General features: G+C 39.7%; 1 protein-coding gene across 1 annotated transcript in view; it reads left to right on the top strand.

Annotated features, from left to right (window-relative positions):
• The first annotated feature begins 1,045 nt into the window (after nucleotides 1–1,045).
• Nucleotides 1,046–25,546, top strand: part of AHR (aryl hydrocarbon receptor) — a 67,369-nt gene continuing 42,868 nt past the window's right edge. Inside the window, exons 1-2 of the mRNA XM_072854182.1 lie at nucleotides 1,046–1,580; nucleotides 9,457–9,644. Of these exons, the coding sequence (XP_072710283.1) occupies nucleotides 1,525–1,580; nucleotides 9,457–9,644 (244 nt within the window). The 5' untranslated portion in view covers nucleotides 1,046–1,524. The remainder of the gene's footprint in view (nucleotides 1,581–9,456; nucleotides 9,645–25,546) is intronic.

Raw genomic sequence — 25,546 nt, 5'->3', positions numbered from 1 at the left:
GTTTAGCGTTGAGATAAAATTTATTGCGGTTATTCCGGGGGAAGAGCTCTGGTGCTGCTGCTGCGAAAGGAAACAGAGGAAGAAAATGGGCGGGAGAAGCGGCTGCGGGTCAGAAAGGCACCGGGGCTCTTCTCGTATGGATTTATTTGTCAGCAGTTTGGCAGCACCTCTTACTTTTCGCGATGCTGCTCCTTTCCTTTAAAATAAGTGTTTATCTTAAACTGTCAGTGTGGTAACTCAGGGGTTTATCCCCTAATGAGATACGAACCACCTCCTCGCCTAGTAAGCCCCGTCGGTCCTCTCGGTGCTTAGCGAATGGCAACCTTGCCCCGGTGACTTCCTTTCCTTCCCCAGGTGTCCCGCCGTCCTTGTCCTCGGTGGAGCCCGGTGCCTTTCCGCTTCTCCCCCGCGGGTGCTCCTACCCAGGGCTCCCCCCACCCCTGTTTTAGGCGGCCGCGTGTTATTTCTGGTTTCTTTGCTAGGCGATCTGTGGCCGTGACGATTTCAGCCCGAGGGAGGCGGGAAGCAGAGGAGGCGACAGGGCTGGGGGGGCGGGGGAGGGTGAGCACAGGCCTCATCTTGCCGCTGAGGTAGTGTCACTTTTCTTTCAAAACCGAACGCTGTGAATTTTTTCCCCGGTTATTTTTTGTTATGAGGGCTACATGGGCGCTTGGAGCTGACCTTCCTCCTCACTTGCCGCGGGAGCACCCCGCGCCCGCCTCCCCGGCCACCACAGGCTCCGGGGTTTTCCCTCTCCGACCCCATCCCCATCCCCCAGCCCTCCCGTGGCGTTCCCCCGGGCCGCCGGGCGGGCGCCCCCCGCCGCACCCCTCCGCTGCCGCGCCGGTACTCCCTCTCCTCGCGTGACCTTCCCAACATGGCGGCACGGCCGCTCCCTCCGCCCCGCAGCCGCGAGGGGCCTCCTCGGCGAGGTGGGCGGCGGCGGCTGTCAGCCGGGCGAGGCGGGACTCGGCCGGGGGAGCGCGGCGGCGGCGGGAGGAGCGGGCGCGGGGCTGGGCTGGGCCGGGCGGGGCGGGGCGGCGCGGCCCGGCCCGGCGCCGCGCACACTGACAGGCGCTCGGCCAGCAGACGGCGGCCGCGCCGGGGTGCAGAGACTGCCGCGCACCCTCCCGCCGCCGCAGAGAGAGCCGGCCGGGAGACGGCGTCGCCTCGGCGGGGAGACGCGGGGCGAGCGGCGCTGGAAAGCCCCGGCCGCCCCCACACCTGTGCCCTCCGGGGGCGGCGAGTGGGTGTAGCCGCCGCCGATCACCTGGGATCCCCGCCCCGTAGCGCCTCCGCCTCCCGTCCTCGCCCGGCCGGGGAAGGCGCCACCGCAGCTGCGAGCGAGCGAGCGCGCTCCGGGCGGCCGCGGGCAGCAGGGCCGGGGCCCGCGGGCGAAGCGAGGAGAAGGTCTGCGGCGCCGGTGGGGCTCGTCCCCTCCCGACAGCCGGGGCGAGGCGAGCAGGAGGGCGGCGGCCCCCAGCCGGCGGAACCTGCGGCGCGGGGGGCTGGAACCGCGGCAGGATGAACCCCAATGTCACCTACGCCAGTCGCAAGCGGCGGAAACCTGTGCAGAAAATGTAAGCGGCCCCGCAGGACGGGAGGGGAGAGAGGCAGGGAGGGAGAGACCGGCTTCCCGGCGGCTCGCCGTCCTGCCGCGCACCGCGCCGTGGAGGCCCGGCGGGGGCGGCCGTGGCGCGGTGCGGTGCAGGGGCGCCCGGGAGAGGTGGTGCCTAGGGGTGCCGGCGGGATTTTTATTGTTTTTAGCTTTTTTTCTTTAAAAACAAAAAAAGAAGGGAGTGTCGGGGCGCGGAGGGTCGTGGCGCTGGAAGGAGGGAGCGGTGCCGGCAGCGCGGCGCAGCCGGCTGACCTAGATTGGGAGGCATCTGAGGTGACGGCTCCCGAGCGGTGGCTGCGCCCACCCCACCGGAGCGGGTGTCGCGGGTGGGTGCCGCGCCGTCCCGGGCGGGCCCCCGGCGATGGCTGCCGCGCTGCCGCCTGCGCGCAGGGCGCTCCCCCGCCTCCGCACCGCTGCGCGGCTGCCGGGCGCTCAGGTGGGTCTGCGGGGGGCGCGGGGCTGGAGCCGGGAAAGGCTCGGCCGATTCCCACCGTTTAGGGCTATTTTTAGCCCGTCTGGGAGGGCTGAACCAGCGTTAACCCTCCGGTATTACATTAGATGTTTTTATTTGTCCAGCTCCAAACAAACCCAAGTGCTGCAGGCCGGTCGAAAGAGGCAAAAAAAAAAAAAAAAAAAAGTCTGGCCGTACGGTGGCTTTTTTGTTTATCAGTTTGTCTTTTTGAAACTGGGAACAGCTTAGTACCTGAGTAATTTCATATTATGCACCTGCTGTAGGTTTGACTCCTAGGCTTTGCATGCTCCGCTACAAGACTGCTCTCATGAGAGTGATTTTTCAGGCTAGAGGAAAAAAAAGTAGCAAAGCTAAACTACTGAGTTGCAAGAAAAATAAGCTAACTGTGATGCAAAGCTCAAAAAGTCCCTGTGTATTTCTGCGGGGTACTTCTGTAGATGTAAAATAACTGCCATGTCTACAAAAGCATTAAAGGAGAGAATGACAAATATTTAATGAAATTCTATTGTGAATGATATGTTTGTAGATTTATAACAGACAACTGTCTTGGGGGCAAGGGAATTAGCTTGAGTGCTTGTTTCTTTACGGTTGGAGTTGTTAGAATGAATGCATGTACATAGCTGGGTTTTCACCCTACAAATTGACACAGAAAGTCTAAAAATGCATTTTTTTTAAAAGATTCCCTTGCTAGAAGATGCATTCATTATGAAAATAGCAGTGTTTGCTTTTTTGACCATTCATTTCCAAACAAAAATGTAGAGGTACCAAATTAAATTCATGCTGTAGATCTGGATTTTAAGAATGAAATAAGCGGGGTTTTTGTGAACAAATAAAAATGTTTTGGTGGTATTTGTAGACTATTAGTTGCTAAAGCAAATCTTAAGTGCTGATTGTGAAAGGGCGAGGTGTTCTGCCTTGCTGGTAAGACTGCGTAATGTCTGGCTTACTATTAAATTCTGGTTAGTCTTGGTTAGAGGATGTGAAACTTTCTTTTATGTTACTGTAGTATCTACATAAGTAATCCTTTTCCATGTATCTCCTTTTAGGTAAGTTTCTCCTTTAATGCTGAGCTTCTCTGAGCTGAACTTGAAGCTTTTTTATTACTAATGGAAATCATTTATCTGTTGAGGGACTTCGTCCTTTAGGACCAAAGGGAGAATTAAGTGTTTCTTCTTGAAATAAAAATACTCATATTAAAATAGTTTGCTCACGCATAAATAGAAGTGGAGGCTGATTATCAACCTACCTTGCTTGGGTTACTAGAAATTATTTTAATGCAGGATTAATTTATCTTTCATGTATCACTTATTTGTTTCTTTTCTCCTCATAATGGCTATGCTCTTTGATTGCTTCGTCTGTTAGACCAACCTTACAGAACATTGCTAGTGGGTCAGAGGGCTCGATTTCTCACATAACTAATTGCAGACCATACCTTTAGGTGAAAAAAAGTGAGAGAAGCAATAAGCTTTTGTAAGTGATTGGGGGAGGGAGAGAAGATGTACTTGCTGCTGGTTAATAAAGATTTTAAACTTTATGAACAGTTCCAGTCTTGTGTTTTCTTGTCCTATGGTTTGACACTACCATGACTTTAATCTGAAGTTGATATTTCCTCATTTCTTCCCCCCAGTAGAATTCACAGCTTTTAAAAAAAAACAAAAACAAACAAACAAAAAACAAACCCAAACAAACACAACAAAACCCCCCAAACAAACAAAAAAGAGGTGATACTTTGTTGGGACTCATATCTTTTATAGAAGAGATTGTTTCTGTAGATAGTTCTAATGTTTTGTTTGCCATATATGTAACTCTGAATGGAGCATGGTAATTGGTAACCTGTGGCAATAGGCAGCTAGTTTATAGAAATGGAAGAAACTATTCATATAATGCCATAGTTGCCATGGAAAAAAATGAAGTAGAAGAAATTCTTCTTGCTTCTGGTGCAAATAACTCATGGTGGTAACTCAACAACCTGCAACTCCCTGTTCCCCCTGCAACTCCCCGTTTTTGTTATGTGTTGTGTAAAGGACTGAACTTGAGAGGGAATCTCAGGCTATTGCCTGACAGTGCCGAGTGTTCAAATGTGCTTTTTCTTTGATTCGGTAAGGAATTACAGTATCACAGCTGAAAAAGAAAAGCAATCATGGGGGACCTTGATAGGCAACTGTTCCTGCAGTTCATCTTGTTATCTTGTCATTTGCAAAAAAAACCCAAAACAAACAAACAAACAAAACCCGCTAAACCATGTGCACTCCAATTGCATGTAACAGGCGACAGAAATCACTTTCTTAAAACCTGGAGCCTTTGAATTTCCTCCTCATTTAATGTTTGAACACTGCGAGTCCCCCTGGTGGCAGCATGTCTGTGGGGTGTTTCACTCCTCACTGAAACTTGGGGAGCAATGGGTGGCCCCTCCTTTTTCTTTTTTTTTTTTTAAAGTCTTGAATTCCTTTTCTCCAGTGATTATTAACTGAACTGTTGAATTAATATACTAGCATTGTAGTAGGAAGGATAAAATGCAAATTTTATGGAAGTGGGATTTACTGTAGATGTATCCTTTACCTAATGTGAGAATCTTAGATAAATGTGGCTCCACCTTGTAGTTTTTATATGTTTCTGCCTACTAGCTCTGATTTGCCTTGTTTTTCTTTTTTTCAGTGTTTGAATAGGAATTGTTTTGCGTAACTGGATAAATGACAAATAGCTGCATAACTGGATAAATGACATAACTCTATAACTAGACAAGGGATGGGGTGAGGAGGTCTGAATGTTTCATACTATGCAGGTGAAAAAAGCGTAATGGCATGTTTCTTTAGCAGACTAAATAAGAAATTATGATATGGTTTTGTTCTGTGTTAGCTTAAATGTATTTATGATATTAAGTACTCCAGAGAAAAATGTTTGACTAGTTGATCCTTAATTATGGGTAGACATAGTAATTTCAGAAAGCAGTGCAGATATTTTAATTTAAAAAATGAAACTATTTATGTATTCTTTCAAGGCAAAAAAGCCAAGAAGTTCCAGAACAAGCTTTCAAAATGGAAGTTCATCAGAAAAGAAAAATAATCTTTTAATGATTCCTCTGTGTAAAGCAGCATCTGCTACAAACAGCAGTTTGCACCTCTTGTTTGAAATGGAGGCAATAAAGCTGTTGTTATATGTAAATTATAACCTTGCTAGTCTTGGGGTACCTGTATGTTACATGTAGACTGCTACTTACAAGTCACTGTTTTTTAAGGTTTGTGCTTTTTTTTGGTTGGTTGGTTTTTGGTCAGTTGTTCTTGCAAAAGTATACTTTTTAGAAAGAGAATCTGCAGCAAATGGAGATAGACAAATGTAGATAACATGGTCAGTAGATAGGAACATACTTTTTATTTCCTCTTTCCAGATAGCCTTGGCTTGTCATCTTAAAAAGTAATGAAATATGTTAAAACCGAGTGTGAAACTTTCATTCTTGGTTGGTGTTCTGGCTGTCTCTATTGCTCTGGTGGAGTCCTTCATACACCAAAACAACCTGAGCAAACTATTTGCTACTGGAGGACGAACAGTTGCCCAGCATCAGACAAGTAGCATGCTGCTGATTGAGGTTTTTCAGTAAAAACCCAAAAACTTTATCCCTTCAGCGTCCTAAATCTGCTGGTTTCGTTGCCTGCTGAAGGAGCCACTGGAAAGGGTCTCTTGCCCCTTCAAAACAGGTTGACAACATCTTCTGATCAAGGAGGTCGATAGTCTGTGTCATATCTGTTGCTTCCAAAGGAATTGTCAGCTGAATTTTCAGTTATCATAAACTTGGTGTGGGAAATAAAAGAGTAAAGGCTTAGAAGTATTTTTCAGTTGCTAAAGTAAATAGGGAATTTTGGAGGATGTCACCTATTGTAATACTTGCTTAGTGGTAACTGATGCATTTCATATACCTGACCTACATTGAATTAAATAACATACATAAGAATAACATATGTTATTGCATGTACTATTAAATATGAGAAGAAAAATACACGTAGCTGAAAAGATTAAATCCATTAGCGAGGTGTCATGTATGTTCTTCCTTATGTCCTTTTTTCCTAAGCAATAAAACAGTTCTGATGAACTTCTAATTATTTTTTTTAACAGAATTAGTTTTTTAACATGTTGCTGTATCTTTGGTGCTGCTCTTGCACATTCTTTTATTTCCTGACTTCATTTCACACTTCAGCCTTGTTAACAAGGTATCATGGTTTTCACTGCTTCGTTGTTGGGTTTTTTCCTTCTTTTCAAAGTTTTTGTTGTCATACGACAAACAAAATAAGTTTGTGCTTTCTTTTCATTTTCTCAAAGAACTGCTTCAATTTCCCTTTAAAAAAAATACAAATTAGCATGTAAATATTGAAACATTTTGGCCTTTCGAAGATAATTAAGACTCAGGTACTTCTGCACTTTCTTTTTAATAATTTAGTGTTGTTAATGTCTGTGAAGGTGCACATGGTAAGCATGTGTAATGAAAACTTTTGCCTAAGTAAGTCTGTAGCAGACCTGTGAAAATAGTAGTCAGCTAATGTTATTATGGCAAATCCTTTAGAATTGTTAAAACAAGAGTTAAGAGTGCTTGCTTGTCTTGCAGCTTTTGGGTGATAAGGATTGTAGCTCAGTTTGGAGGCACTGAGTGTACAGAGACCTTTGATTAGGGAATTCAAATTTCCTGTGAAAGGCAAAAGATCAAGAACTGAAAGATTGGCTTAAAATCCATTCCCTCCTTTAGTCTTTTTTTTTTTCTTTGAAATAAAACACATGCATGGATTTAATCTTGAGATAGCGCATAATTTTCCTTGAAGATAACTTTCTGCAACACAGCTAGGGCTGTCTTTAGCATCAAGGATTTACATAAGTGGTTGGAAAATGGTTTAGCTTGCTACTTATGCCCCTGGCATTTCCGTCCTTACTCCCTTCGTCCCTGAAGGATCCATTTTTATATAATGGATTTTAGTTGGGTGATAAAGGGGAAAATTAGGGAAAAATCAGTTTGATTTGGAGGGAGAGAACATGGTAAGATTTATGCTCCAAATACCTTAATACTCAGAAATGTTGTATACTACACTTAGAAAATCCTTATGCTTTGAACTAGTTAGAAGTAAGAAAGAGAAATCATTAGAAAGTAAAGCAAAACCAATTAGAACTAACAACTTGATGAGATAACTGCACAGTTGCATATAGTTTCAACTAACTTGTCAAATTGCTTATAGAATTTTTAAGCAAAGTGGAGGACAGTTGTGAAAATAGGAAAGTCTGGTATTTAGTGCTGATTTATTTGGAAAAGATTGTGTGTTTTGAATGGTTTCCGTGGGGACCTCCACTTTTCAGAAGCAGACCTGTTTGGTTTGATAGTAGTAAGCTGTTCACCGATTGTTATACAACTGTTATCTGCTTAAAGTTTGGAATTATTTATTCTGTCTCTGCATTTATGGCAGTTTAACACATTAAAAGTATTTATGAAGTAACTTTTAATGTTACTGGTAATGTTTAGTCATTTTGAACTTATGTTTTGTTAGGGTTATATTTAAATTGTGTTAATCCTATGGCTTGTACAAGTTGAATATTCTGCCAGAATAAGAGAATGTGAAGAAAGCTTTACTAAATTATTTTACTATTCACCTGGGGATATGGTGAGCTGCAGGTCTCAAAGTCAGGGCTTGTGACCGAAGCACACATCTAACCAAATATTTAGTTTGTCATCCATTGCAGTTGATGATAAAGATGGTTTTTTTCAAGAGAGAGAATTTTCATATTTCTTGATTCATTTGTTTTCCCCACTTTTCCAATGTTTTTAGGATAAAGCTCTACTAGAACTGTGTCCTAGACAATCTTTACACTGCAGCAAGCTTAACTTTATCCATCTGGGGAGTAAGTTGCTGCTGATATAATATATTTCTGTGTGTTAACAACATTTTGTTTTATGGCATCTTCAAGCTTCCAGGGTCCTCATAAGGAGCATGCCTCCTTTAATGTGTGAAAGGGCAGCCGTAGTGCTAGGGAACAGGCAGCAAGTGCAAGTTTTTGACAAGTGACACTTGAATAAACAATACCTGTAAACAGAAGGGCTTGAATTTAAACTAACAAGATGTGTAATTGAAACATAAAGTCAAAACAAGCTAAAAATAGGAACGTCCACTCTATCACTGCTTATTTGACTGGAAATACAAGATGAAATTATTTTTCAGTATGGTTTACTTTCAGCAGTGGCAAAAATAACTATTGGAGTTTTGCAGTTTCTCATTGTAAAATTGATATAAGGATGAAGCTTGGAAGCAGACTAAATGAAATACTGAAGAAATTAACTGCTGAAGGTCTTTATGCTCACTATTTTCACAAGTGGTACATCTTGCAGAACCAACATTCCTATGAGAGCAGCACAACTTGATAACTGCTGCAGATCTCAAGTAGAACTGCAATACTGGAAAAGTGAGAATGAATAACTCTTTAATTAGAAAACTGTTTAATAAATATCATAAAATCTACTATGGCTTGTGCAGATAAATTATTTGGTTTCAGTATTGGCTTGTAATGACTAATTGTAATTCAAATGAGTAGGGGTTTAAACATGTTCCTAGAATTCTGTGTACGTGGGAAGGTGCGAGTATCTAAGTATCTGGAATTGGGATGAATATGAATGGAGAATAGCAAGTTTAGAAAAACTTTATTAAGTAATTCATAACAGAAAGCTTTTTAAATTGTACTTTGTAAGGTACAAAGGCATGCTGTTGTCATGCTGTACTCAAATGAAATGCCTTCAGCTGAGAGGTGACTTAAAGGACAAGCTTAATAGTGTTTGCTACAAAGATTTTACCTGCTGACTGAGCTGTATCTCTTGTTTTCTTGTGCAGTTTTGGATGCCTCATTGTCTAGCAAGTTACTAAAACTTTTGTTGTATTCAATTGACAATAGCCTCTTCCAAACATTGACAAAAATTAAGGACACCTGTGAAAAATTGTAATTGAAGTGAACAAGTGTACTGTCAAATGCATTTGTACACAAATATTACTAAAAGTTATTGAATTATTTGTAATACGAACATTTGGAAAAATTCAAGTGACATTTGAAAGTGTAGGAAGCTTTTTATAAAAAATGCTGAATATCAAAGGTTTCAAATGTTCATTATGTGTTCAAATAGCCGTTGTAACTCTAACTGCTTCATTTAACAATGTGTGTGTTGGAGGTGGGGTTAAACCATCTTAGATTATTATTTTTTTTTTTCCCAGTGGGAAACAGAAGTCACTTGGGAAAAACATTTTGCTTGTTAAAGTTTAAAAGACAATTTGTGATGTTACGTTTGGCAAATATTTACCTTCATTTTGGGAAGGAACTTACATTTATATTGTGATTGGTTTTTTTGTCACAGAGTAAAGCCATCCCCAGCTGAAGGAGTCAAGTCCAATCCGTCCAAGAGACACAGGGACCGCTTGAATGCAGAGTTGGACCGCTTGGCTAGCCTTCTGCCTTTCCCTCAAGATGTTATTGCCAAATTGGATAAGCTGTCTGTGCTTAGGCTGAGCGTCAGTTACCTGAGAGCCAAAAGTTTTTTTGACGGTAAGGGTTGGGAATTTATTTGGTTTCGGACTGCTTGTAAAATTCTGTTCATACTGTACGTTGATTTCAGCTGTTTAAGTACTTAAAACTGTTAATTTATCTGTATTTTAATGAACATCCAGTTGTGTGGGTATATACAATGTAACTGTATAAAGTAAGCTTTCCAGTTTCTTGAAAACCAAATGTAACTGCTTATGTTTCACTTAAATCACCAGTTTTTCAAAACTTTGTATTTGGAAGTAATATTGCCCTTAATGAGTCTTCCAGTCCTTTTGCCTAGACTTTCAAAGATACTGAAGAGATTTCTTTTTTTCCCCTCTGAAAATCGCCTTCATAAAACCATTACTGTTCAAAACATGTCATATGAGTTCCCATCAGCTGTATGTTTTGCTTAATGATGCATCAATAATGACTTTGTTTTGATATAAAGTAATTGCTAGTGCCCCTTCCTATAGTTTATTGCAAAGATGACTTGGAAAGAAATAGAGGCAAAGATGACTTGGAAAGAAATAGAGGCAAAGTCTTTCCTGTGTTCATGTCCTGATTAATGCAGGGCATGAGGCATTAAGATGACAGCTAAGCTTCTCTAGTTGTGCGGGCAGGTTTTCCCTGGCCCAGCCCTAGCAAGACAGCAGTGCTCGGAGTAGTAATCAGGCCAGAAGCACGTGTTCTCTTACACCATTTCAGAGCTGGCCAAGGAGTCCTACCCCTCTCCTTCACTACCCAAGTTGTTCTGTAGGGTGAGATGTGATGGTTGGCTTCATGCCAGTTTCTTCAAAGGCAGAAATAGTCTAGTCCTTTTCATTGCTGGAATAAAGCAGGGAGCTTGTATTTAAATAACTGTCCCTTTTTTATCAGTCAGTGAAGCTTTACAATATTATACTGAAGATGGAATTACATTGATCAGCTGTAGCTAAGGAATCTTGCTTGCAATGGAGCTGATATTAAATTGCAAGGGTTTTTTGTTTTTTTACTAAGTTTTTTTGAACATTAAAGTAATCTGTCCTCCTCAGTTTAAGATTTAGTATTTCAGCCTCTTTATAGTGACTCCATACCATGAATGAAAGGACTGAAGAAACCTAACTGCCTAAGATAGTGCCACTTTTTCCTGCAGGAATACAGAACATTTATTTTCATTTATTGTGTCTAGTGGCTTCAATTTAATAATGGTCATAAATTTATACCCTGTGTTTTATTGCTTGAGGAATATATGCAAGTGTCTTGATTTCTGTGGTTGTTCAGGACAATTCTTAGTATGAAATCTACTCAAGGCTAGAGTTGGTCAAATATTTCTAGCAGTGGTTTTTTTCAAATGAATATATTTGCTCCCATGAAATGAAAGAGTACTCTTGGCACATCAGTTTCATCAAAGTCTTTGTGAGACGTTTTCTCAGGTTGACTGCTGTAAAACAAATTATTTGGTTTGTCTGTGCTCTCTTGGTGAACTGAAGAGGAAGTTCTGGTCTCAATGAAGCTTTTTTTTTTTAATTATGTATTCTGAAACAGATACAAGATTCCAAGTTTTTTGCCTTACTTGGGATGGAGCGATAATGGCAAATCTCAATTTGTCATGCAATGGAAGTGCTTGATTTTTTGCTTCCCCCTGCCCTCCCCCCTGACAATTTGCACTTGAAGGTCCTGGAATAAGGGGGTTTAAGGCTATGATTTCTGTATAGGAAAAAATTCATGGCTTTGGCTGTAAAGAGACAGCCAGAATCGCTTCACACCAAAATTTCATCAGTTGCTTGTTTCTAATTTGAACACGAAGGTAGCTTTCAGCCATTTAGAGTGGTGATGAATTAGATACGTGCTAGTGGCAGAGAAGTTATATTTGCATTTCAGGTTGCAATTTAACTACTGTGGATCCAGAATTGAAGCAAACTTATCCTGTGTTTTCAACTCAGTAGCATACTATTAGGATGGTATCCACATCAGACAAACACATGAAGCTAATGCTACCATACTGGACCACAGCTGTAGAATATAGGGCATTTAATTGTGTTATAATGAATTAAGTACCAGAATTTTGATTTGCCTCGTAGGAAGGGACTTTTCAAACAATAAGTAAGTGCATATACTAGGTGCATTACAGCAGAATATTTTTGCTATAGTCTCCATAAAATAAAAAAGCCTGGTAAACGTGAAAAGCAACATCAAATTATTTATCTTGTGCAAGACATTTTGAACAGTGTACAATGAAGCAAGTTTAATTTATACTTTCAGATAGAATAGCTTCAGTAGAAGCCATCTTAACCTTTTTTAGCAGGAAAAGGCTTTTTGCTACTTCTTTTCAGGCCTTTGAACTGTAGAACTACAAATCAGGTTATTAATCAGTATCTATCTGAGGGTGTTTAAAGGCTAACATCAATGATTAAAGTGAAGATAAACAAGAGTAACCAATCTATGACTATGACAGATCCAGTACTGAAAATAAGACCTTTTATACTATTTTAATGTACTTAAATAACATGGAATCTATTTCAGTTGAAACTTACCCTCCAAAAGAGAAGTTAGTGCTTTGAAGTACAGAATTAACAAAAATACCCTGAAAACCCCTAGGTTAGAGTTTCACGATCTGTCTATGCAGTGCTTTTCACAGAACCGCTTTTTTTGAAGGAATGTTTTGTTGTTAAATATATGTGGAAAGCCCTATAGAATAAATCTGATAAATGCAAGAGTGAGCACTGATTGTCACCTTGAGTGCCTAGACTGAGCCAACAGGTCCACTTTATTAACGCAGCATGCTGAAGTAAAGGGAAACGCTAAATGAATAACAGGATGCAAATGGGGGGTGTGTAAATTCCTGCGGAAAGTAAAATATAAACGCGTAATCATATGATCTTGCTTGAAAGGAAACCCAAGTTTTTGCTGTAACAATAGATATTTTTTCAAAGAAAACACTTGCATTTTTCCAAGTTTAAATAATCCAGAGTGAATGTCTGTTTTCTGAAGGCGGAAGTCTGGGAGGGGGGTGGGGAGGGAAAGAACTGTTTTGTGAAAGACATCTCAAGAAGTTACATCAATTTGAATAAATGTACTTCACTTAAACGTCTACAAGGTTTTTTTGTTGTTTAAAAGCCAAGTGTGTGTGTATATATATATATATATATGTTAAATAACCAAACAAAAAAGCATCTTCCCCTGCCCCCAGTCATAAGATGGTACAGAATTGTCTCCAGAGCTAAAGACAGATGAGTGTTTTCCATAGTATTGACTGAAACATGGTAGACTTCTGCATGCTTACCATATTTCAGGTTATAGGAAATAGGTGTACATTTTTTTTTTCCTCTTCCACAACCTTAAAACATCTTACTTTCTTCTGTCGGTGATTGTATTCTGTTAAGCAGTTGCTTTTGATTGTTCTAGTTTGTTAGTGAAGTTATTGTGCTGCTAAGTGATCCTTCTGTATCACTACCCTTTAGATACACTAGTTCTGTGTGGTCAGGTTAGTCTCAAGTCCACATGGTGGCAGAAGGCTTTCTGTATCCCCATGTCAAGCACTCCGGCATGCTCTTATATGTATGAATTTGACCTTGTAGTCAAGAAGGAAATTTCAGTAGTGGCTTAAAATAATGTCTCAAGTCTGTTTCTTTATAAAGTCAAAGTTCTTGCGTGGTGAGTCAAAGCCAAGAAGTGATTTAAGGTGGTGTCGCTTCTCAGCTGTGCAGTGCTACCTGCCTGTACTGAAGTGGGTTATCAGTCCTCAAAGTCAAGCAGGTTAGCTTAAATCACTGCTGGAGTATTTACTTTGTGCGTGTAAGATACTTTCTGAAAGTGGCTTAAGGCAAGCTTTTTATTTTTAAGAGACTAGGATAAATCAGGCAGGTGTCTGCTGACATTCAGTAAAGAAAGACTTTATATGTTGTCCTGGTATTATTTCACTCCGTTTTGATGCTAAGTGCCTGTGCATGTGTGCATTCAGCAGTGAAAAATATAAAGTGGAATATGGGACAACAGCTTTTTGTGTGGGTGCAGGTTAGTGTGAGTTCAGCATCTGGAGCACAACTGGACGATCATTTAGGCATAGCCTGTGTTCCCCATGCATACTAAAGGAAAAAGCCCTTTTGCCTCTAGCTTTGGTCCTTATATGATGAATTGAGAATCATTTAAATGCTTTACTGCAGTAACGAAGAACATTTATAGTGCGTCTTCTCAGGGTTTTGGTGAAGCGGTTAGCTTAAAGGGATAAAAGTAGAGTTTGTATGATTGATCACTTTTTTTTAATGTTAGGGGCATGATTTTTGTTTTTAAAGGTATACTGAGGGTTAAGGAGAGGCTTGCAGAATCTAAAATGAAGTAGCTGTGCTATGTGTGTGTATCGATACATTAGAAACAAAATTTAACATGTTGCTTATTAATTATCCTTTCATCCATTTCACTAAGAATTCCTGTGGTGTAAAGTATGTGGTGTTTTTCCCTCTTGCTTATTGGACAGTATTCTGCAATTACAGAAGAAAGTTTCTGCTCAAAATTAGTTTAGAATTGGTTTCTTATGTTGTATGCAAGTGATTCTGGCAAGCACAGCAATAACAAAATAATTAAGAATTTTTTCCAGTAAGTTTGCATTGCTTAATTTTACTTTGTAATATAATTAACACACATTCCTTGGCATAACATAGCTTAAATTTGCAATGCACCCATTGTCATCACATACACTATATCAAATAATGTATTTTATTTTTACTGATGCCTGCTGTTGTATCATACTGTGTATTGGAGAGAACAGACTGCATGTGATTCCTGCTCTGGAGAGTATAGCTTAAGATAAGATGTACAGGTGGGAAAGACAGGCAAAGTGGGAGACAGTGTATTTATTCTGTCACACTGAGAAGGGCTGCAACATGTCTACAGTCTAGTGGATATAGATAGCCTTTCTGCCAAGTGTTAGGTGGTGGTCTGAAACAGAAACCTGCAAGTACAAAACAACTGGTTAAAACAACCCATTAAGGCCAGGATAATAGAGCAGATCTGGCCTGACTTGCTTTTATTTCAGACTGTTACTATATTTACCTGCCTTGTTTGTCTAATGCAGCTTTCCTCATGTATTTTTTGAAAGTGTGACTTCCCTTTCGTGTTACCCTCTTGCCCTGCTCCTCCTGCTGCTTACATAGACACTCCTGACTCCCACGTCAGGAAAAGCTAAAGCCCTCCAGGGCAGAGCGGTGGAGTCAGGCTGCACTCACTGCTTTCAGGTGTTTATGTTGATGCCATATAGAAATTTACTGTTGCCAGCAGCTTCTGGTGGGCTTGACTAGTCTTATTTGATTCATGACTCTGTCTTGAGCCACTTTTATACTCCCAAGGTAGAAAACACCCCATAGTCTGAGAGAGATTGTTTGTGGTTTTTGTAGAACACCATTGATTTTGATGTGAAGAAGTTGAATGGAGAATCCACCACATCTGTTGGTGATTCTTCTGGCAGACATATCGTCCTCTTAAAATATTATTCAGATTTAAATTTGCTTGGTTTCCAGCCTTGGAAATTATGTCGTTCTCTGTCTAATTAGCTTTTCTGTATTCGGTATTTCTACCATGCATATGAATTCATTTTCACAATTTTGAATGAGCTGCTTTGAATCTTATCTTAGAGTTGGAGGAAAAAAGATAATGAAAAAAAGAAAAACCCCAAACCCGAAACAAAACAACTACGTTTCCTTTTGTACTGTCTTCCCCCCTGGCCCCAGTCCAAAATTATTACAAAATGTGAACCTTGGAATTGTATGGTTATTTCAGTATCAGATTGTCGTAGCATTAAAGTTATTTTCTAATCCATGCTTGTTCTTCCACACTGCTGTACTTGTCTTCCCCCCCACCCCTCCCCAAACATTACCCCCCCCCGTCCCACAATCCCCCGAGGTTCATACTGAGCATTGTGGCTGTCTGCTACAGGCTATTTTAGCCTGTATTTTACATAACAGAACATAAGTAGGGATTTAGGCTTTGAAGTCCTGATCCTCAAAAATGATGATTAGAGCCATGTAGCTGTGACATCACCTTAAATCTCAAAATGTGTATGTTTTCATTGTTACGTGCTCATCCTTAGCTTGCTCAGAAACATTTTATTTTTAGGAGTGCTGCATCACTAGACATGTCATGCAGCTAGGCAGCCCTATACCCATATGGATTGATATAGTTGGCATTTAATATACCCCAAACTGAACATCTAAAATTGAAAATGCTGTTTATATCACAAAGTACGAGCTTAATATGTCAATGTATTTGTAGGATAAAGAGGAGAAGCTGGGTACAAATACTGATAGTTCATATATTATTCAGATTTTCTTTTCCTGTTGCACTGTAGTATTTCAGCGATTAATGTTGATCATTGTTAGAACTCCCTTTGCAAGGAAGAGAAATAAAAGATTATCTCTTCTTCTCTGCCCTATGTGTGTTATTTAATCAAAGGCATATGGAAAGTCAGTGTAGGAGCCTCTTATGTTCCACAAAGCTGTTGTAAAATTGCTTGAAAACCCTGTCCCAGTATGCAAAGCATTTGTCTTTTCTCTAGAGCCCTTGTTAATAGGGAGATTAGTTTAAAGCATACTGTTCTGGGCTTTGTTCTGGATACCTGTTGCAGTGAATATTCTCTCATTTGCAAGATCAGAGCTTAAAATATAATTTATCCTATGCTAACCATATAAATGTTCTGGAGATTGACATTGTTAGGGTTAGTATGACATTCAAACCCGGAATGTGTAGCAAGATAAAAAGCCTGGCCTCGGGAAGTACCGCTGCTTCTCTGATACCATGTATTCCAAATCTTGTAATCTTTGTTAACGTTTTTATACTGTAGCACCTAAAGATAATGAGATTTGGAGCTTTTTTTTTTGTTATACAAACCACAGTAACTGTTGATCCCTCCTCCAAAGACAGAGTAGAGAAGTATAATTAGAGGTAGCACTAGGCTCTCAACGTCTGTCTTCCATGGGCTCTGTGATTCATCGACTTGAATTTGTACAAGTATAGCTTGCTTGACTACGACCTTAAAAATATGTCCTGGTAATTTAAGACTTCAATATGAATACACTTTTAAAATGTGTACAAATAATCTATTAATACTGGAATAGCTTTTAATGCTGTGTGTGCCTTTATGACTCAGCAGTTTTCCTCCTGTGTGTGCTTGTTGATAGGACAAATGCCCTAGCTTTTCCTGTTTGACTTTATCTGTATTCTGATAAGGAAATAAGACTTGCTTGTATGATTGAGCTCTGTAGATGTTTACAGTTCTAGCCAGTTATAACACTGTTTATTTTTCCTGAGTAAACAAAAACTTTAGCTCTGTTAAAACAGTTTCTGCTCCATACATGCTTTGAAAGAGCACTAGCTAGTTAAAGAATGATTGCTTTGCAAATAATTTTGGAAATCTAGCTAGGTAACTAGAACCTAATTCTAGGTACTAGAGGTGGGTTGTTGTAATGGATTAATTTATAATTTCTTTTTAAGAGAATCTGAAAAAGGTAAAATAAATAACCAATTTGAAAAGTGCTCTTCAGAGTTTCAGATGATGTATTGATAAGTGGTTTCTGGGAAAAGTCTCCCAGGAGTTCCTGCACCTCAGTGCAGTGATGGACTGTCCAAGCTGAAGGCATTATGTTAATGATAAAACTTACCATAGTTATTCTAGAAACTTAAATGAAGTAAACTGTAAGAACTAGAATACAGTTATCTGAAACTGCCTTAAGAAAATGTAGGTTTGCTGTTTGCCAGCTGTGAACGTTAAAGGGACATACAAATAGGAATTAGTTGCCCTCAGTGATGCACGCTAAACTCTGTTTTTAATTGAACAAAGAGATGCTCATTTTTTTCCACTGAATAATTGCCTCTTGAAATTCAACCCATGTGCCTTTTTAATTGCTCAGTACCGCACACTTTATGCATGGCATCATATAACATCTAATAAGCTGAAAGACATACATACTTGTCCCCTCAAGACAAATTCTAACTGATTGCATAAAGTAGGAATTTACTGGAGCAAGTCCATGGCCTGGCTGGTCAAATATTCTGACTCCCCCATCAAACGCCATTGTCACGTCTTCAGCGTACAATTCCTGTGGGCCAGGACGAGACACTAGCTTTCTGTACGGAAGTATTCAATTTCAGTGAATTCATTTTTGCCTCCTGGTGTCTACATCAGAGTTACAAACTGAAGGATGATGTCTTTCCTCTATTGATTTTTTTTTTATGTGCCACATAGATATTTTGCATATTTGGAGGAAAAGATAAGGGTAGCCCCCAGTCTCCTCCTTGCTTATACCATTTGTTGTTTGGTGTACTTTTGTCAGACAATGATAAGAGATGTGCCTAGAACAAACAATCCCAGTCTTTCCTTCTTGTCCTCACAACTGCTCTTAATTTTGCCTTGATACCATCATGCTCTGTATGGTGCTATATGTAGTATCTTACCAGAGACCAAGCTGTTGATTTGATCACGTTAAAGGATGTTGAAAGGATGTTAAAGGATGTTGATCTGGTGTCATACAGCACACTGATATTGAAGGCTTTTGTTAATATGCTTTCTTGACCTATTTAATGGGAAACTTTGTAGACAGGTAGAGACTAATAGATATAATTTTGTGTTTTGTAGCTGATCCTTCAGAAGGATAGCAATGCAAATATTAATTCCTGGTCGTTATGCTAATCAGGTGGCATAAATGCTAACGAGTTATACCTAGTGATGTGGAAGGAAAAAAAGTTGCCCCTCTTCATGCACCCCATCAGCATTTGAAGGTAGAACGCAAGGCTTATGCTCTCCTGCAGGAGGGGTTTGAGCCCCGTGGCTGTAACAGTTTTTAGGACTGTATCAGCCTGTGTGTTTCTGAAGTGTCCCCCTTTCCTCTGCTTGTCTCAAGCTGTACCAGCTGACTGCGGGCCCTCTGCTGGAATGCTTCCAATTACATACCTTCAGTGTCAGGAGTGTCAGCTGCCCTGAATCCCCCAGCATTTCTTGTAACACGGATGTACTACTCTGAAATGGCTCCTGCCTTAGTTAAGTGAAGAAGTTCTTCCTCAGCTTTTACGCTGTGAGAATACTGGTCTTATTAATCTGTAGACTATGGGCAAATCATGCCTGACAAACCTGACTGGCTTTTATGAAGGATGCCTGGTTTTGTGGACAATGGGAGAGCGGTGGATGTTGTTTCCCTTAACTTTAACAAGGTCTTCAGTGTTGACTCTCATTGTTTTTGTATCACTAAGCTGGTGGGTTAGGGTCTCTCCAGAGCATCCCTCCAGTCCTGTCCCAAGTGATCCATTCCTCTTTCCCTCTGCGTAGTACAATTGAGGTCCAACTGTGTCAACATCAACGGCAACCTGTGAAGTGCAGAGGGTGACTAAAGGTTTCTGTAAAGGACAAGGAAGGACTCATCTTTCAGACTGAGGACATGCATGTGGCTTTAACAGGATACGTCCATGGGCCTTGACAGTGAAATAAGCTGCTAATAAGTCCCATATCCCAAGTAGAGAAAAGACAGTCTTGGGCTGGAAAGGAAGCAACCCTCCAAAAGCCCATTTGACTCCCTTGCCATGCTTCAATCATTGCAGAATGTCTTCTGTTAAATTGCTGAAAAGTTTCAAGTTGGCATAAAAAGACTTAATCTCTTTTTGTGGAATGTATATTTTTTCCGCGATTTAAATAAGAGACATTTCTGTTAGAAAGTGCTTATTCATTAAATACCCTTATATAGCAAGGGTTGGACTGGAATGGTCTTGTAAAGAAACCTTCCAAACCCACCTCCATACGCTTTAATAGTGGCAAACCTCAACATCGCATTTTACTAGTAGAATAATTAAACTGTCCTGTTTAATACATGGAATGTAATTGACTGTTTCCTTTTTTCAGTTAAAATCATAAATTCTTGAAGCAAAAATTCTATGAAGTTGCTGTTGAACCATCAGTTGGGTGAAGGCAAAGTTAAGGCGTTGTTTCAGTAGGAAAAAAAAAAAGGATTTGAGTTAATAATTGAGTACCAGGTCCAAGCTTGAGTGACATGAGTTCCTCACTGAAACTGATAGGTAAGAAAACTGTGAACTGTAAAGGGAATTTAAAAATCACTTTAGATTCCTAGGTTTTATAATAAAAAATGACTATTGATGGATAAAACTGAGAGAACAGTTATTTCAATAAGACTTTTTTTTCCCCACTGAAGAGTTTAACCATTTGTTTCAGAATTAGTGATTTAATTAAAAAAATGCATGGTATTAACTGTCATTTTCTACTTGGTATTAACCTGTCTTTTGTACAAATCAAAAGCATAACAAATGGATGATGATTTTTAAACAATATGTAATGTCTTATTAGCTTTATGCATATAAACTTTCTGCATTGTTCTAACATATGGAAAAATTAAGTTATAGGAAAAGAAAACTCTGTTTTAGGAACCAAAGGTTCAAAAACCCAAAGATATGGTAGGTAGGTACCTCTGTGCATCTAGGCTAAACTTCCCATAGATCTCATTCCACAAGGAAGTAAATCACTTCACTTTCTTTTTTGACTTTTCATCCCTCACCTCAAAAAATTTAGCAAGCTTTTTTCTCCCCTTTTTGTGGCTAAAGCAGTATCATATTAATAGTCTGATGGTGAGTTACAATTTACAAGCATGCACCTCTCGCTGACTTTTTTCTGTAGAAGCAAGGAAGATGTACCCAGACAAGCAATTGAATGGGAAATACCTCAGAAGAAATTAGTCTGTGCCAGGATATGGTTTTGGTGATTCAGCAGGTGACTGTCGTCTCTGTGATAGTTATGGAACAAGAGTTCATTGCCTCCAAGTCTTGAAACCACAAGCAGTATACGGTTTCTTATGTGGTTGTTAAGCTTCAAAGCCCAAGTGAGAGTTGACAAATTTGAACAACTGCATGTTTCCTGAGATTTACTTTTCTGTTTTAAAGTAAATGATAAAAGCAAAAGTCAAGTTATATTCCCGATGTGTGTTTAAAAAAAAAAAATAAATCCTGAACTAAAATTCTAGCATCGGGTGACTAGGTACAACTCACTAGCTGTAAAAGCACTGCACACTAATTGCTGTTCTGCTGCATTATAGCTATGTCATGTACAGTCATTCCTCAGGGTTGGTTTTTTTCAACTCCAGGCTCTCCTTTAAGTTGAGGAGAACTACCACTGATGTATTAGAAGCTCAGAAATTCCCAGACAGCATATAGACACCATTGACCCTCTCAGACAAAGACATAATAGCTTATTCCTGATCCTACAATTCATGGTCCTGTAACATTCTGTCTACTTATTGTCTCAAAAATGGCTTCTTTCCTTTCAACTCCCATATAAATCTTGTTCTGTCTCCCTTTTACATTCTCCCAATCTGGGAGCCTGATGGGGGTATTCTGCGCAAGAAGCACACACATGCTTGTAGGCTTGAAGGGAATGAGCTTTTATTGCATAGTGGTTGCGACAGCTTCTGACTCTTTTTTTTTTCTTTTTGTTTTCCTTTCTTTCTTTCTTTTCTTTTTTTTTTTTTCCCTCTTCCACCCCAGCTCGGGAGCAGTGGCTCCTAATGCCTACCACACACGTAAAATAACTTTGAAGTTTGGACAGCACAGTTTGGGAACATCTGCTTTACGTAGCGCAAGTGTTTGTGTGAACAAAGACTTGAGTCTGCCAAATGCAATGACTGAACTCTCATTTTTGGAGGTAGGCACATGTTGACTTAGTGTGGTATTTCTGGAGTGATTAATTAGCATGCTGTGAACTAAGTTCAGCATCATGCAGTTAGTCACTTAAGGAAAAAAAATGCACAACTTGGTTGTTGGTTTTTCCTTCTACTTAAGAAAACAGCGGTGTGTTAAGTACCACTTTGTGGCAACTGGAGATATGTCCCCCATTTAAGGGAGACTACTGAATAAACACTTAACATTCCACACTTAATAATGCTGTTACTCTTTCTTTAAAAAGCAACATTAAAAAGGGTAAGAACATACAAAAAAAAAAGTTCAGCTGTCTTGTGTAGCAGAGCTTGAGTTGGTTTTAATCCATGTTGTGAGGAATTCAGTGGTGTATAATGTTTTTTCACATCTTTAACAGGAGAATTTTTTTCTATTTCCACCTTTTAATGGTCTTAAGAGAAACACCGATCTGCTTCAACAAACAGTTCAGGGCTTGCTGAGCTGCATTTTGGGAATGGGTCAAAATAAAGTATCCTATGAAAGTTGAGGAAAATCTCATACACAATGTGCTTGAACTTCAAGTTCTTGGGTTATGTGAACGTTTTAAAACAGGTTTTTATACCTTCATGGTCTATACGTTAGGCAAATCTAGTAATATCTAATGTCTTCGTTCTGTAAAGTGCTTTTAAAACCAGTATGCATGTTTCTTCAATGTCATAGCTTCAGCCATGTTTAAGAATGCCATAGCTACTGTTAATGCTTTTAAAAGAAACACTTGACTCTCTGTGAATGTGATATTGTAGGGAAAAGAATTCAATTCCCCTGCAACTTGCATTTTGCTCTAAGCGTGCATCAGGCATTTTTATATAATCCAGTAGGGTTGATTAACATAATCTGCCATGTAACTAACTTGATAAACTATCCCTCTTCTGATGCCTCACATGGAGGACTAGAATATTATGCAAGGTATTGAAAATGGAATTAACTCTACACTTATGGAAAAAACCCCCAATTCATTACTTTTGGTCGTAATTTTTCTGTAGTTGCTAATAGAACTTTACTGTTTGGTAGCGGTAAATTTTATGGACGGTAGCAGCTGTGACTTCAGGAGTGAGATTTAGCCAACAATTTGTAGATTTGTCAGGGTGGGAGGAGAAAACAGACAGTAAGAGCTCAGGCATTAAACTGCTGATGCTTATGCTAGTTGTCCATTTTAGTGGGCCTAGCACTAGAATGTTTGGGTTGGTTTTTTTTGTCAGACTTGTGACATTTCTGGTACCTCAAGTCAAGAGATCTCTGTCAAGAAATTTTTGAGGATAAACTGCTGATGTTATGAGATTTGTATATTTGAGCTGAATTAGAAGTTTAGCAGAACACTGTCAAAAAGCTTTCCAATTGCATTTAGTCTAATTTGTATACTTTGAAAACATTTTAAAATCAGGACTTGAATTCTGAAGTGAGTTAAATATTTAAGAGCAAAATAGACATTTGCTTCTCTCAGACCATATCAGAAGAAAACGTTAGTAGGCAGTTTCAGTTCATAATAAATTATGGTGTTTCTGTTGCTGTTTTAACATTTTTGTGTTAGTGATACAGAAAGAAACACCGAGAAAATGTTTTAAAAAAAAAAAAGTGGCTAATTGCCTGGACTTTTGAGTACTATGTTGTGCAAGGTGGTTTCCTTCTCAGACACAACTTCTGCTTGCTTAATTGAAAGTGCTTGCAGTAGTGGGAACAGGCTTAAAAAAAAAAAACAAAACAAAAACCAACCAACCAAACCAAAACAACCCATCCCCCATCTTGTTTTGCTGTACAGGCCAAGTAAAGGTTAACTTTTGTAAACAATAAAAGGCCTTGATTGTAAAGGAAAAAAAATATTTGTGAGAGCGGGCCTGTGTGTGTGAGCAGATCACCCTTCACCAAAGGGATCTGAGCTGCCTGCTCATAAAATGTGATTTAGGGTATGTTCAGAATCAAAAGTTGGGGCAACATTTCAAGAAGTGATGAATGCATGAAATGGATCAATTTTTGTATTTTTGACCTCTTCAGCAAATGTTTTTCCAGTAAAATATAGACTGGAAAAAAAAAAATTGGAGCCAAGACTGGATAAAAGCAGAAGACACTTCTACAAAATCATTAGGGTGCTTGGTCAGAGAGTTAAATAAGACACTCACCTGGTAAAAGAGAGAAAGCTATAAAATCTGTATACACAAATGAGAAGTTTAAAAGCATAGTTAGACTAAGGAAGAAGAACATTTTACGTTGAGCAATAAGGAAGCCTGGAAAAAAGATGGAATGGTGGAGTATTGTAATAACTATTATAAGCCATATAGGAAAAAATAATTCAAGCAAAGAGTTGGATTACTAAAAAGTATAGCGAGCCTTACACTGCCTCTTCTAACTTAAGAGAAGAAAGTATTAGAGATACTAATGACAGAAGAGGAAGTGCCTGAGCAGGCAAACTGTTAAAAATAATATGACATCAGGCTCTATCTGTTGTGTGCAAGAACACTGGAAGAATCTTACAAGCTTTTTTCTTGCAGGATTTGAATCTGTCTGAATTAGACCAAACAGAAGAATGCAACAAAAAACTTGCACAAAACGGGGAAACAAGGCTGTGTTTGAGAAGAACCTTAGCAAGTGTTTCTATTCCACACATCCCAACTTCAAATTACTGTGCTGTCATTTTCTGTCACCTGCAACATCCATTCCAGTCTAGTGCAAAGGAGATGTGTTTCTGGTGCTACCAGTTACGTATGTTTCCATTCATCAGTTCAAGTAGCAGTGCTGAGGAGCAGCTCGCGTTGTGAAATGCGTCTCATGTCTGGAACAGTATGGCTCAAATGAATCACGACATCTATATACGAAGACATGTTTTTGGGAGGGCTATTACATTTTATAGATAGTTTTCATTCTGTCTTTTAATGGAGTGAGACACTATCTGAAGTGCAAGAAGGAGGACAGATTGTCTGATGTCTTTTTGTGCCTTCCTCTAACTGAGGTTTCATACCTGACTGTTAGTGACTAACCTGGTGATAAGCAGCTAAGACTCTCCCTCATTTTTAGCCCTTCACCTTATTTTCTCAGTTTAAGTTCCTAAGTGTCCTAGGAAGGAATATAGCCACGTTCATTTTTGCCTCTTCGCTCCCATACATAAATTTCTTTATAATCTCTTGGAGAGGACTTGTCTGATTAAGGTACATAAATGGAAATGAACAGGGAGAGAAGGAGGTATCAGGTGGAAGGGGGCAGATTCAAATGATACACTATTAGGTGGTTATAACTGTTCAGAAAACACTTCTGCTTTAAACCTGTCTCAGAGAAGATGGCCTTTGCAGAATCTCAGTGCTGTTCAGAGTCATGTGCTGCTTGAAGCTCTATGGGTTCTTTATCTATGTGAAATCATATGGGATAAGATCTGTCTCCCTTCTGATTTGGTAATGGCCCCCAAGCCTACAGTTGCTCTCTTTCATAAAGTGGGTCACATTCCTTTCAGGATGAAAATAAAACATGGGAATTTACACTGTATATAAATATTTTCATACTTGAGGTATCTTTCAAGTATTCTGAAAATTCTTCAGCTGCATTAGCCAACCCCATACCCACAACCATACTAAAGTAAATGTCAAATTAGAGCCATATTAAATTAAATGAAAGGGACAAGAGACTTTTGGAGGAACTGCCTTAATCTCTTTTTTTTTTTCTTTAGCAAGCTACAGCAGTGAGACCACAGCTATATTTCAGACATGTTCAGCTTTTCTAACTCGGGGTTTCACGATGGCACTGTTTGCACAGCTACGCGATTCTTACAGGCATCCTTCTAGGGCTCCGTGATCTTTCCCTGGAGGGAATTCCTGTCTTTATATAGGTGTTTACTGACTTTATATGTCATGACCAGATTCTCTCCTTTCTGTTCACCTTCTCTGATGGAAGAACCCAGTAGGTGCTATTAGGACCCTTCTTAGCACCAAGAATTTGATCTCCAAGTTTGAGGGACTTTTAAAATGCAAATCATACCATTAAATGCTCATAGGCATACTTCAGGCCTATAGATATGTGGAAGGTTCTCTGGGAAGAAACACAGTCAAGATTATCGCTTTCAATGTTACCACCACAATATGACACAGGAGGATTTCATCTCCCTTAATTAGAAAATGCTTAACAGAGGGTGTAGCTCATTTGGCAGCATCTGTGAGATGTCTACAGAATCAGTTCTGTATTTTAATAGCTTTATATTTTTGTTTGTGACTTCATTGTTACAATCAGTAGGAACCAAAGCACTAAAA

This window comes from Ciconia boyciana, chromosome 2 (genome assembly GCF_034638445.1).
Source record: "Ciconia boyciana chromosome 2, ASM3463844v1, whole genome shotgun sequence".
NCBI lineage: Eukaryota > Metazoa > Chordata > Aves > Ciconiiformes > Ciconiidae > Ciconia > Ciconia boyciana.
Note: the sequence above shows the minus strand (reverse complement) of the source record. Positions and strands in the feature narration are given on the sequence as shown.